Source organism: Pipistrellus hanaki (genome assembly GCF_964339955.1).
Source record: "Pipistrellus hanaki genome assembly, chromosome: 1".
NCBI lineage: Eukaryota > Metazoa > Chordata > Mammalia > Chiroptera > Vespertilionidae > Pipistrellus > Pipistrellus hanaki.
Genome location: NC_140503.1, coordinates 143,850,212 through 143,865,168, shown reverse-complemented (window position 1 = coordinate 143,865,168; position 14,957 = coordinate 143,850,212). Strand labels below are relative to the sequence as shown.

Here is a 14,957-nt window from a genome sequence, read left to right as displayed (position 1 = left end):
ATCGATGAGAGAGAATCATCAATCAGCTGCCTCTTGCCCACCCCCTACTGGGGATGTGCCTGCAACCAAGGTACATGCCCTTGACCAGAATCTAACCTGGGACCTTTCAGTCTGCAGGCTGACGCTCTATCCACTGAGCCAAACCGGTTTTGGTATAGCAGCAGTATTTTTAAATACCGCCCTTGGGTGGTGATGGTTAGTCTGCAGGTTCAACAGCCATTTTTGTAGTGCTTCTTATCCCACACTAGAGGCCTGGTGCATGAAAATTCGTGCACTTGGTTAGGGGAGGGTCCCTCAGCCCGGCCTACACCCTCTCACAGTCAGGGACCACTCAGAGGATGTTCACCTGCTGGCTTAGGCCTGCTTCCCCGAAGATCGGGCTTAAGCTGGCTGTTAGACATCCCTCTGGTAGCCCGGGAGCCCTTTGGGAATGTTTACCTGCCAGCTTAGGACTGTTCCCTGGGGGATCAGGCCTAAACTGGCTGTCAGACATCCCTCTGGCAGCCCTGGAGCTCTCAGGGGATGTCCGTCAGGTGGACATCCTTAGTGCTGCTGAAGCGGCGGGAGAGGCTCCTGCCACCACTGCTGTGCTCGCAGCCATCAGCCTGGCTTGTGGCTGAGGGGAGCTCCCCCTGCAGGAGTGCACTGACCACCAGGGGGCAGCTCCTGCGTTGACTGCTCCCTGGTGGTCAGTGTGCATCATAGCGGCTGGTCATGCTGCTGTTAGGGTCAATTTTCATATTACCCTTTTATTATATAGAATAGTTGGGATAACATTCTAATTCTCATCTCTTTAACTCAGCCTAATGGAGAGCCACTCCTTTAGTGTTTATGACATTTCACTCCCTGAGCCATAGTTACTGAGAATCATGCCAATCATTTTAACTATAGAACAGATTCAATATGTTAATTTTGGAAGTTTATCCTATAATGTGTCAAAAATAATTTCTTGATCATTTGCATCATTACTTCTAAGAAATCTTATAATTTAACTTTATTAGTGTTTATATTTAAAAGCTTCTTATCCACGTAATTTAAAGTTAAAAGTACAAACAATAGCCTTCTTATTTTTGTCTTCCATTGTTTTGTTCTTTACTATAATTTGCAGCTAATTGAGAAAAGAAAAATAAAGGAATTCTGAACAAGCCAAAAATAAACTATAACTTATAGCTTGCTCAATAGCTGAAATTTCATTTTATTCTAAACCTATTTAAATAAAATGCATATTTTATAACCCACCAAGAAATTTAAGGCTAGCAATAAAAAGATTCTTAAGAATGCTAATTTGAGTTGCCCGGCCTACAGTCTCACTTAACTGATTCTAAAGTCTCAGATTAATATCTGCCACTCACATCTCTGCAGATATAGTGACATTTGCCCCATTTGTCATTGGAGAACCTCTCCAGGGTCACTATCCCTCTGCCCTAATCTCTCCGGGGCCAGGTAGCAGACAACTAGGGACAGCCCGTATGCCCCAGAGACTGCTCACATTGTTCACACTAGCCAATCCTAAGCTTGTGCCTTGCCATGCCTTCCCAGGGAATCTGCAATAAAGGCTCATTACCTCTGCCTCCTGGTTTCTCGTACTTCCCCAGGGGCCCTGCATCATTCCATGTCATCCCCTCCTCCTGGGAACTGTGAGGAATAAACTGTCTTTTTAATGGCAGCCCCCTCCTGATCTGTTGGACTCTCTGCATCTGACTAACAGTAAAAGTTACATTTTAAAACAGATTAAATCTGTGGGCGCTCATGCGGGGAAGAGGGGAAAAAATGACTGTGCTTCTCTAATAGTGTAAACAATCTTTGAAGTAATTTGTAATTAATAACAGACTGATGATATGTTTTTGCCTTTATATAAAGTCATTTCAAACTGGCATAGTTTTTAGTTCAGGATAGCATTACATACACTTCAGATAAAATGTATTTTTTATTTATAATTTAAATAAAATTTTAGTTCCTTTAAGACTCTATTCTTCATAGTTGGTATTCAAATTACTAATTTCTTTTTCTTTTCTATTTCAGTGAACAATTTAAGAAAACTTTATCATACAAGGTAACCTTTAAAGATCTAGATGTATTCTTAATATACTTTTTATCTTTTTTATGTATTTTCTTCTCAGATTTCTAATAGAGTATATAATCTATAGTTATATTTTAATTACTCAAGAACATCTAATGTGGATTTTCTTTTTGAAATCAAGATTAATCTTTACATAGTTGACAAGTTTTCATAAATGGTCTAAGCATTTACCCTGGTTGCAAGCCAACTAGTTAGCCAGCCATAGTCTCATGGATGCTGAGAGAAGACAGGAGACTCCTGTGTCAGTGACAAACACAGCTATTGCTCACAGTGAGAGGGATAGCCAGACTATCATTTTTGCTCTGACTTCCTGAGGCTCAATGCCTACAGGGCACACATAAAGAGCCAGGTAACCCTTGTACACACACAGTGAGTTGCATTACAGGAAAAGAAACCTGAGCTTAGGAAACCCAAATGTTTTAAGATGTAATCTTTAAGGAAGAATGCCTGCCCTTTACTCTGAAAGGAGACATTATATAGTTTCTAAGGCCTTTTCCTATGCAAACATCTTTAAAAGGATAATCTGGAAGAGAGATAAAATTATCTGTAAAAGTAAATATTTTAGGTTTTGCCAGCCACTTACAAACCTCCCACATATTCTAATTGTCCTTGTCTGTATTGTAAGCTTACAACCCTTTAAAAATGTAAAAAATAATCTTAACGTTTGAGCCACACAAAATCAGGTCATAGGCAGCATTTGGCCTGGGGGCCATAGTTTGCCAACCCCTGATTGAAACAAAGGCAGTGCCTCTGCTCACAGACATGAAGAAACACAGGAGCCCTCAGAGAATTTTTTCCCAGTGGCAGTCAGCACATTGCACAGTTCTGAGCTACCAACCTGTACAGAACAGTTTCCAGCTTTCTTTCTTTTTGTTAATAAATTTTTTATTTTTCAATTATAGTTGATATATCACACTAGTTTCAGGTGTTCAGCCTGTGATTAGATATTGTATAACTTACTAAGTAATCATCTTGATAAATCTTGTACCCATCTGACACCAGGCATAGTTATTAGAATATTACTGGCCATATTCCCTGTGCTGTACTTTACATCCCCGTGACTATTCTGTTACTACCAATTTGTACTCCTTAATCCCTTCACATTTTTCACCCAACCCCCCTCCCATCTGTTGACCATCAAAATGTTCTTTGTATCTATGAATCTGTTTTTGTCCTGCTTGTTTGTTTTTATATTCATTCATTGATGTTTTTATTGCCATTTTATTGTTCATGTTTCTCTCTCTTCTTCTTCTTCTTCTTCCTCTTCTTCTACTACTACTACTACTACTACTACTACTACTACTACTACTACTACTTGTCTGAGAAGCTCTTTATATGTCCTTCAAGCTAAATGATAGCTTTTCTGAGTAGTAATCTTGGTTGTAGGTCCTTAGTTTTTTATCACTTTGAATATTTCTTGCCACTCCCTTCTGGCTGCAAAGTTTCTGTTGAGAAATCAGTCTTATGGGAACTCACTTGTAGGTAACTAACTGTTTTTCTCTTAAGATTTGCTCTTTGTCTTTAAGCTGTGGCATTTTCATTATGATGAATCTTGGTGCGGGCCTCTTTAGGTTCATCTAATTTGAAACTTTCTATGCTTCCTGGACTTGTGTGTCTATTTCCTTCACCAGGTTAGGAAAATTTTCTGTCATAATTGCTTTAAGTGGGTTTTCAATTTCTTCCCCTCCCTCTTCTCCTTCCTGCACCTCCATGATGCTAATGTTGGTACATTTGAAGTTGTCCCAGAGACCCCTTACACTATCCTCTGTTAAAAAAAAATTTTTTGCTGTTCTGATTGTGTGTTTTTTTTTTTCTTCTTTATATTCCAAATCACTGTTTTGATTCTCAGCTTTATCTACCTCCCTATTGATTTCTTATAAATTACTTTTCATTTTAGTTAGTGTATTTATCATTTTTGGTTTTTTTTTTTATTGTTTCAATGTCCTTTTTATGCAATTTAATATCTCTCTAAATTCATCTACCCATCCCTTAAATTCATCGAGCATCCTAATAACCAGTATTTTGAACTGTGTATCTAGTAGATTGCTAGTTTCTATTTTATGTAGTTCTTTTACTGGAATTGTGTTCTGTTCTTTCATTTGGGACACATTTCTTTGTCTCCTCATTTTGGCCACCTCCCTGTGTTTGTTTTTATGTATAAGGTAGAACTTCTGTATCACTTGAACTTGGTAGAGTGTCCTAATGTAGTAGGTATACTCTAGGATCCAGTAGTACAACCTTCCCATTTACTGGCACTGGGCACTCCAGGTGCCCCTCCAACAACCATGTGGACTGTGTACACACTCCTGTTGTTGAGTTTTGATTTCTGTTAGCACATCAGTAGGAGGGATTTACGCCCAGGATGATCAACTACAAGGACTGGTTGTGACCACCATGAGGATCAACTGTAAAGGGGCCTGCTGAGCCAACCCCTTGAGTTTGTCACTTGTGGAGGTGGTTGGGTGGTGCTTCGATGTGGTCTGAAGCTCTCCACCTGGTATGCTGGCTCTGGGGCCTACCAGGAGGTATAATCCAAGGTCAGCCACCACCTGTGTTCTTCCCAGAGCCACCTGGCATGAGCTACAAAGCGATCTGCAGATGGCTGCTTTTTGTGCTGTTCTTGGAGGTTGGAGTTGTCCAGGAGAGGCCAAGCTGAAAACCAAAGCCAGCTGCTGCTAGTACTGGGCCAGGAGCCATTTAACAAGAGGTACAGGGCATGCTGAGACCAGATGCTGTGTTTTAAAAAGATTTTAGGAAAGTCTGAAGCATGAGCCAAAACACGCTATCATATGGAAAAGCCACTGGAAACAGCGTGGGTGGGCTTACAAGTTGGTGAGGTGGTGTATCAGGGAATCACTAGGCCAGTGTGAACGATGATAGCCAGTTTGATGGAGTCTCAGATATTATGCCCTCCTCCCAATTTTTATCCATCACATATGGGTGTAGGACCAGCCCATTTTGAATTTCCAACCCTCCTACCAATCTTGATTTGGCTTCTTTATATCTTTAGTTGTAGGACTTTCACTCAGGGAGATTTTGGGCAGTTCTGAATGATAGCTGTTCTGAAGCTTAGTTGTATTTTGGTGTGGTTATTGGAGGATGCAAGTACAGCACTTACCAATACCACCTTCTTGACCAGAAGCCCCAGTTTCTAGCTTTTTGAGCATCACTATTAACTAATTAAATGATCAATAGCATGACATAATACAATCTAAGAAATCATCATATTTGAGAGAAATACATAAATAATTCTATTAAAAGTTGATGAATTAGATTGTATTTTTAGTTTAGTTATTTTGACTTCTGGTAAAAACTCACTAAAATATATAGAGTCATTTTATATATTAGCCTTACCTTTTAGGAATTTAACCTTCTTCATTTTTCCAACAGTGAAATAGGTGCAGTGACCTAAAAATGTTCATTCTACCACCTTGGCACCTGTATCTCCTTCACCTCTATCTCTTAAATGCCCAGCTCCAATTCTGTCTTCTACCTCTCACCTCTCCCCGGCCCCTCACTTCTGCCCAACCATATACACAGACCCTGTGGAGAAGAGAGAGACTTCATGTTCATGTTTTCATTCAGAGCTGGCACTTTTCTCATCTTTGCCTACTGGATTTAGGTTTTCATATCCTGGGAAACTACAAGATTTGGGGCAAAATTAGTATCCCAGGAACTTTATTTTCTTAAGATTCAAAACACTTCATCTTTCTCTCCCAAGAGCCTGCTAATACAGTAGAAAAATAATTGAAAAATAAACAAAAACTAGAGCCTTGTTCTGATCCCTCCTTGAGTGATGCTAGGTAAAGCAAACTCTGAGAGAAAGTGTAGCAAAAGCCTAGGGAAGTGAAGTCAGGTGCCGCAATCTTCCTGCCTAGAAAGGAAAGAAAAGTTCCTAGAGGTGAAAGAGACAGGGCACCCAGGCTCTTCCCGAGAGGCAAACCCTCTCTTGGTGCCCAATTGGTCTTCATCACCTCTTTCTCCCACACCCCGCAGGGCTGTTTGGCCACCAGCCTTTATGAGGGAGGATCTCAGGTGTAAATGCTCTCTAGAGAAGTATTCTTGAATTCTATGGCAAGGTAGTATTTCAGTATTTCCTAACTTAACCATGATGGGTGGGCTGGCAGATAGAACTACATGGACTTAGTGCCCCAATCTCTTGAGAGTCACTTTAGAAATGTTCTCTTCCATGTTCAATTAGCCAACAGAGTAGGTGAGAACCTACCGTGTGCCTCACCCTTTCAGACTTTAACTTCTGCAGGGGAGAACACATACAGAGATAATTCTATTACTTCTATATGGGTGGGACTTATCAGGACAAGAGAAACAAACCTCATCTGAGATTGTGATTGCCTCATTATTACCTATATACCTATATTTAAAATGAATCTTAACTTGCAAACATCATGAGAACAAAGGGCATGCTTTTTCTTGCCTTTTTGTCGTGTTATATAATTCTAAATTCTTCTGCCCCTTTTTGACTTATGGAAACTTAAATAAAAGTTATTTATTTGAACCGTCTTATTAGTACTCTAGACTTTGCTACTAAATCTTACAGTGAGCATTGAAATGTTTTTTAAAATGCATTAAAGTTGAGAAAAAGTTAACCCTTCTAAAAGACCTAGCATTGCACTCATTTCAATTACTGCATTTAAAAATGGAGGCTGCAAATTGAATGTACAGAAGACCAAGGAGACAGATGATGAAGCTGAGTTCCACCCTTTGGCTAAGCTGACAGGTGAGATCATTTACGAAAAAGCGCAGCTGTTATGAGTGAACAGTTGTCCTGGGACAGTGTTCGGCAAACTCATTAGTCAACAGAACCAAATATCAACAGTACAAGGATTGAAATTTCTTTTGAGAGCCAAATTTTTTAAACTTAAAACTTCTTCTAACACCATTCATCAAAATAGACTCGCCCAGGCCATGGTATTTTGTGGAAGAGCCACACTCAAGGGGCCAAAGAGCCGCATGGTGGCTCTGGAGCCACAGTTTCCCAACCACGGTCCTGGGAGCACCGCAGTCATCTTGACTGCAAAGAATCACTCACCTTTGGCGACTTGCGGGTTTAAGAGTGCTGTGCAGACTCACCAGCTCTCATCCCTTTAAAGCCTTCTTCTCTTTTTATTAATGCACCTTTCCTAACATTGTTAAGCAGAAGCAATAATTTCCCTCCCGTTCCTTCAGATCCACTTTATGTTCCTCTTAAAGCAGAAATAGGTACACCTCCTACAGCATTTGGAGTGAGAGGAGAATGAGTGAGCCAGGGAAGAGTGGGGAACTGAGCAAAGGGTAGAGGGCGGGTGAGTAGCCAGCACTCCACTGGGTGTCTGGAGAAACAGAAGCCACAAACAGTGATCCTCTGCAGTACTTCCTTTTCCGCTGGCAGTAGGAGGAAATGCCACTCAGAATGTGTTCTTGGAGCCATGTTTCTGAGATTTAAATTTTATTAAAGGAAAAATTTAAATAATCACCAATTGTAAGTATATTTCTGCTAAAAGCAGCTGTTAAATGGCCCTGAGCATCTTCCGTGCCTCTGTTCCTAAGACAGGTTTTCAGATGTAGAGCTGTCTACCTGAAGGGAAACAAGGTTCTGAGCGCTGTTTTCTGACAATGTGCTTATTTCAGAAGTACTATTTGTGCAGCGCTTTATTCAGTTAATGTAGAACTCTACAAAAATGAGGTAGTTTTAGAAAATGCTTAATTTTGAAGCAAAAGGTTAAAACAAACCCACATTCTATTGCTTTTTCTTTTAGGAACACATGATCCTGTGCCGATTTGCAGATCAGACAGCTGTCCAGCTTCCACCCCAACGAAGGCTCATAGGTATGTGTTTCCCCACAGCTGCTGAGTAGATTACGTACCGCAGGCCTAGGAACGAATGGAGCGACTCTGTATAGGAAAAACTGGTTCATTTATCAACAAGAAACTGAAGGTTATTTCCCCCAGAAAACTTAATCCATATTGAAAAAGGCTTTGCAACAATAACAACACTTTATCCCATTTTTGTTAATAATGCTTTTAAATTAAAAACATTTTTAATGTTTGTACATTTAGTAGAATTATTATGGTTGATCTTTCATACTGAAATGAACAAACTGAAGGACCTACCTAAAGCCCCATAAGAAAATAAAAAAGATCAACTATGCACACCAAAATTGATGGATTAAAAATGTATAAACAAGGATGACAATGTTGTCCTTCTCATAAAAAAATATATGCTTGTATGTTATTAATGATAGACCAATATGTTTGACATTTATAATGTTAAATATTGCTTAAATGGAAATGCCTACAATGGCATTTCAAGTTTAAATGATAAATTTATCCGAGACTTTGCTTTAGAAAAAGAAATGATATTTAGAAGGACAATAGCAGCTAACAATTATTGAACATTTAAGCACCCATTATCTTAGTAAATTCTTACAAAAATGCCTATGGAGTGTGTACATACTGTTATTTATATTTTAGAGACAAGAGGACTGAGACAAAAACTTGTCCAGGCTCCTTCATCTGATAGATGTCAGAGCCACCGTATGAACCCGAATTATTTGATTCCAGACATGGAGCTCTTGTCCATTTTTGCCTACCAGTGATGGAGTCCAAAGTTGGGCTTACAGTGATTGAGTAGAGTCTAAACTAGTTTTAAAAATTATTTAGAAAAGCCCCACGTTGGAGACCATGCTGGTCTGGAAAACAGATTACTGTTTTGTTTCTACGACAGAATGCCAGATGTAGTCATTAGCTTTCATTCAAGGGCCATGTTATATGAGAACTAGTTGCCATTAAACTCTACAGTCAAAGTCAGCATAGCAAGATATAGAGGGGCATTTGAGACCTGAAGCTGAAGGAACAAGCGATTTCCTTTCTCACACTCTGGTGCATAAACATATGGAAAATGCTTGCTCCTTCCTGCCTGCCACCTCTCTCTCTCTTTCTCGTCCCCACTTCCTCCTCTTTTTCCCATTCCAATACTTTGAATTAGTTGAATGTACATTTGATGTGCAGCCCAATATATAGAGACATACTGAGGTGTAATTTACATGTATATTGAATTACATATTATATAACTTCACTAGACTCAGAGAAGACATCACTGGTATGGTGGGTGGGTGAGCACATGGTGATGTTTCAGGCATTAAACCGGAAGGGACTGGCTGGAAGGGAAGCTGCTAGTTAAGGATGAGAGGCATTTGGCATGATCACTGGTATAAAGGGCGAGAAAGTCAGGTTCAAAGTCAGACTCCATCAAATGTCTACATCTGCACTATGCACAGGTCATACTTTTTTCTGTGAACGTTTTAGGAAGCTTCCCAGGCCCTAAAAGGTAGACTTCCCACAACTGGATTTCAGTTGTAAAGATGCTGCCTCTACATGTGAACACATGAGATTCTTCTCCGTAATGGAAAAGGAAAACTTAACTGGACAGGGATCAAAGCCAAGGCTAAATGAGCTTCGGGGTAAGCCCAGGGTGCGTACTGCAGGAATGTAGAACATCCCATCTGACAGAGAATGTTTCATTTAAATTGAAAAATAGATGGAGGTGGGAGGGGGCGTTTACAGAAGTCATAGTTTAAGGGGGGAAAAGTTAGCCATATGGCTGTTGATAAAGACGGGGTGATTTAGCTTAAATGGAATCATGGACATTTTTTTTTATATCACTCTGACACAGTTAATCTTTTTTGGCATGAGCCTTTTAAGGAAAATATACAAAATATTTTAAAATAGAATCTCTGGTTGCCAATTCTTCCCTACTGATTTCACCTTCCAGTTTTTCTGTGAGGCTTCTTCTGTCTTCCACAGAAGAGCTGTTCTATTTCAGTTTTCTGTCTTCACTTCTGAAGCTTTCATTTAGCAGAATCAGCCGTCTTTTAAATACATTCATTAAAAATAATGCTTAGGTATTATAGTTATTGAGGAAAAATGGAATGAAATTTTACAGAGTCAGTAACCTTTTTCTAAGAGGATGAAGGAGTTTATGTATTGAATTTAAAGAACTTGAAAGTCTAAAAGCCACAACTCTTAATATATTCAACCCCAAATCCTTTTTTTTCCTGGGCTACTTTTGAAATAGAAGTTTGCCAAACGAACACAAGTTCACTACTTTACTTGCCAGTCAGGTTTCCACTTGTTTTCCAAAGGTTACAAAGAAAATTGAATACCGCTATTTCATATGAGTACAGGAGCTCTGAAAATTAACATTCTATTACACTCAGCATTACACTTCTACCTGAAATAATCAGGACACAATTGAGAATGTTCACCAATATTTTCTATTTCTCACTTCTTTGTTGTCCTAAAAACTCCAGGTGCAAACTGCAACATTCTTTCAGATGGCCCTCTGTTTGCATGTCATTTTAGATATGAAAAACAGATAGTATTTGTCTCACAGTATGACAGATAATGTGTTTTCCTAGGGTATGAAGAGTAAAGGTCTCCACATGGATTTTCAATCAAAGCGGGAAACAATCTGTAGTTGTTATTTGAGATTGATTTATAAACATATTTTAGAAGGTTAACATTCAAATTACTAGCAGGAACAGATCTTTGAAATGTCATACATTTATAATTGTTTTCTCTCCATCCTGATCAAGAATTAAGTTGAAAGAGACACTAAACAGGACTTGGGGGCAAACAGCATTCTCCATACACCTACAGATTCTGTCACTGGATAGAGTCCCTTAAATGCATTGAAATGGCACTGTTAGCTGGACAGGATCTCATGATACCATGGGTTGTATTTCAGGAAAGCAGTGCATGTGCCTGGTGGATCTGGACCGAGCAAGAGCTGCAGAAGAACGTGGCTACTCCGTTCAAGTGATATCCATGGAGCCAGAGAGCTGCTCTCCCAAAAATAACATGATCGTCGGAGTCCCCATTTAGAAGGAGATATTCCCATTTAATGTTCTGCCATTTGTCTTCATGATGAAAGCCCAGTGGCATTCAGGAGGTTCTTGGCACAACTAGGAAACAGCATTAGCCATCTTGAACCTATTGTGCTCAGGAAGGAAAGCAGCAGAAAATCTTTGAAGAAAGGCAGCCTGCAAAGCATCGCAAATGCTTTTATAATGTGTGATTAAAAGTCCACTGGTTCTCATAGTGAGAGTCCCCTGAAGTCTCGGCTGCCAGCAGAATCATACTCTCTAGTTGCGGTTCCATCGCTGGAATAACCATTTCCTTCTCAGTTCACAGCTTTTCTGATCTGGCTAATGTGGTGTTCAGTTCAAAACAATGCACTTGTAGCCTTTATAATCATGTAGATGCCCTAGTGGAGGCCAAAATGAGACTCAGTGGGATTTGTTTGTTTTATATTTCTAACAATAGTACTTTTTCTATCATTGTTTTAAAAATCTAGTCAGGTAATTGTAGTATGATTAAACTTTTAAGCTGGGGTGAGTTGGATTTGTACATTATTTCATATACTCAATTTAAATATACTTCCCATAAATCGCCTAATGAAATCTTCTCTGGCTCAAACATTTTATATGAAGACATTATAATATAATTGCAGTATATTTTCCATTATGGACATATATAATTTGGACATAAATTCCAGCTAATCAGTAAATACATTAATTAAATAATTATTGAGGATCCCATTATTTTCAAGAATCTGAAAAAGATTACTGAATTAGTTAAGTTCTTTATATCATAATGGTCACAGGATTTGTTTTTCAGGTATCAGTCATATTTGGGGGATATAGCTTATTGAGTATAAACCAGAGGTGGAGAAATACAGCATATATAAGCTTATTTGAATAGTTCTCTCTACCCAAATTCTTATTCCACCAGCCAAAGATTTTAAGGGCAGATGGCATGTCCTTTCTCACAATCTGCTTTTTTCTTTTTAACATGTCCTAGGCCAGTGGTCGGCAAACCACGGCTCACAAGCCACATGCAGCCCCTTGGCCCCATGAGTGTGGCTCTTCCACAAAATGCCACGTGTGGGATTGCAACTTTCGTGGCCCATGTGCAAAAGTCTGTTTTTGGCCTGGATGAGTCTATTTTGAAGAAGTGGCCTTAGAACACTCAAGGGGCCAGAGAGCCGCATGTGGCTCGCAAGCCCCGGTTTGTCTTAGGCTATTCCATTTCAGATAAGATTTATTTCATTATTGTTGACTAGTAGTCCCTGAATCTGTGTGCCAGTAGCTCTCTGCGGGGCCTGGCTGCTCCACACTCACTGCCCAGAGGCTCTCCATAGCCCAGAGGCCCGTCTGTGCCCCGGCCTGGCCAGAGGCCCATCTGTGGCCAGGTGTGGCAGCGATGCAGCAAGCATTCTGCCAGGTTGTTCACGCTGCTCGCTTTTAGTGGCCACCCTCCAGGGACTGGGGGGCTCTGGCGGGGCTGAGAGGACTGGGTGCCACCATCTTGTGGCTATGGGCGCCACCATCCTTTGTGATGGAATGATGGTTAATTTGCATATTACCCTTTTATAGGATGGTTTCAACTTTTTTATTACATACCAAGGTCTTTAATAAATAACTCTTTTATCGCTGTGGGTTAAAGTACAGGAAAAAAAATTATGAAAGTGGAGGTGTATTCTTATTTTCTGGGATGAAATTTGAGAAAAGAATTAATCATCCACCCTGAGTAGTCATTTGCACCTATAAACACACTATGCTTTTTAAAAATTAAGGTATAATTTACAGACAGCAAAATAACAGATTCTAAGTGTTCTATTTGAGAGGTTTTGACAGCAGTGTACATTGGTGCAACCACCACTAATAAGCTATAGAATATTTCCATCAACCTAGAAAGTTCTCGCATATTCCTTTCATTTCAATATCCTTCATCCTAACTGCAACCATTCTCTGATCCTATCACACTTCATGTGTTCAGCCTATTTTTGTCCTTCGAAATAAATCAAGTCATTTAGTATGTAGTCTTTTGTATCTGAATTCTTTTGCTCAAAGGTATTTTTGAAAAATATTCACATTATTCCATTATTTATATAATTCGTGCACGGGTATGGTCCCTAGGCCTGGCCGGTGATCAGGGTCAATCTGTAGGACAACCAGCTGGATGATCAGGGCTCCCGCTCGCACCCACGTTGGCTGGGTGCTGCTGCTGGTCCAGGCCTGTGGTCTGGGGACAGCTCCTACATTGAGCATCTGCCCCCTGGTGGTCAGTGCGCATCATAACAACTGGTCATTCTGCCAGTAGTTCTGCTGTTCAGTCGGTTTGCATATTACGGTTTTATATACATAGATATTAAAATGTGTTTACCCATTCTCCTGTTTGTATTTATTTGTACTGTTTCCTTTTTGAGGATATTATGAATGAAACCTGTGAATGTTCTTGTACAAGTCCTTTTGTGGATATATATTTTTTATCTCTCTTACATACCTAGTAGTGGAATTGCTGGGTCATTAATAAATGAATGTCAGTTGCCAAACAATTTTCCAAATGGTTTTACCATTTTATTTCCCACCAGCAACATAAGAAAGTTCTAGTTCTCTAAACTCTCTCCAACATTTGATATTGCCTGTCTTTTTTATTTTAACCATTCTGGTGGATGTGGAATGGTATTCCATCATGGTTTCAATTTTCATTTCTCTGATGACTAGTGATGTTAAGCATCATTTGAAAATGTCTGTTAAAGAGTTTTGCTCATTTGTAAAATTAGGTCAATGGAGCTTTTTATTATTGATTTATAAGAGTTCTTTATATGTTTTGGATATGAGTCTTATCAGATATATGTATTGAGAATATTTTTCCCAGTCTGTGGCTTACCTACTCATTTTCATAATGAATGGTTTAATTTTCATAAAGCCTAATTTATATCATTTTATAATCAAATATTTTGTGTGTCCTCTTTAATAAATCTTTACCTACTGTAAGGTTATGATGACTCTTCCTGGTTTCTTATAGAAACTTTATAGTTCTAGTTTGTTACATTTAGTAAATGTAACAATATTGAGTTCTTACATCCAGGAACATAATACATCTTATCATGTGTTTATTTAATTCTTTAATTACTCTCAGCAGAGTTTATAATTTTCAATGTAACTACTTTATTTATGATTATTTGATCAGTGGCCCAGTGCACAGATTTGTGCACATTGAAAGGAAATTAATTAGAAGAACTATTTCAGATACATTCTGTCAATAACACTGGCTTCTTTTGGCTTCAGAGATACATTGTGCCAATAGTTGGTCTTCAGACATATTCCATCAACCATGCTGCTTTCAGCTTCAGAATGTCAACAAAAACAACCAAATTCATGATAAACAATGACAGATCGAAACACATGCATGTGATTGGCACCAGCAAGAGCTTTATATGTATCATGCATGAGTCAGCATTTATTTTTAAATTTCCAGTGCATGTCATATATACTGGTTGGTCGGGCAGTCAAACAGACATAGGACCAATCACTCAGCCTTTTATATAAGTAGACTAGAGGTCCAGTGTGTGAAATTCATGCACAGGGTTGGGGGGGTCCCCTCTTCAACATGCACAGTCCAGCCTGCACCCTCTCCAATCCGGGACTACTGGCTCCTAACCACTTACTTGCCTGATCGCCCCTAATTACTCTGCCTGCCTACCTGATCGCCCTACTCTTCTGCTTACCTGTCTGATCACCCCCAACCACCTCTGTCTACCCTAACTGCCTCTGCCTTCCTGCCTGATTGCCCCTAACTGCTCCCTTGCCTGCCTGGTTGCCCCTACCCCTCTGCCTGCCTACCTGATCACCCCTAACCACCTCTGCCTACCTGCCTGATTGTCCCTAACTGCTATCCTGCTGGCCTCATTACCCCTATCCACTCTGCCTAATTGCCCCCAACTGCTCGCCTGCCTGCCTGATCACCCGCCTGCCTGATCACCCCTAATCACCTCTGCCTCAGCCCCTGCCATTGTGGCTTCCTCTGGAAG

At 39.8% G+C, this 14,957-nt stretch overlaps 1 protein-coding gene across 2 annotated transcripts in view; it reads left to right on the top strand.

Moving 5' to 3' along the window:
- GSTCD (glutathione S-transferase C-terminal domain containing) overlaps positions 1 to 13,925 on the top strand; it is a 107,632-nt gene extending 93,707 nt beyond the window's left edge. For both annotated transcript variants that reach the window (XM_084872439.1, XM_084872438.1), the window contains 3 exons: positions 2,023 to 2,053; positions 7,837 to 7,906; positions 10,827 to 13,925. In XM_084872439.1, the coding sequence (XP_084728565.1) occupies positions 2,023 to 2,053; positions 7,837 to 7,906; positions 10,827 to 10,963 (238 nt within the window). In that variant the 3' untranslated portion in view covers positions 10,964 to 13,925. The remainder of the gene's footprint in view (positions 1 to 2,022; positions 2,054 to 7,836; positions 7,907 to 10,826) is intronic.
- The last annotated feature ends 1,032 nt before the right edge of the window (positions 13,926 to 14,957 follow it).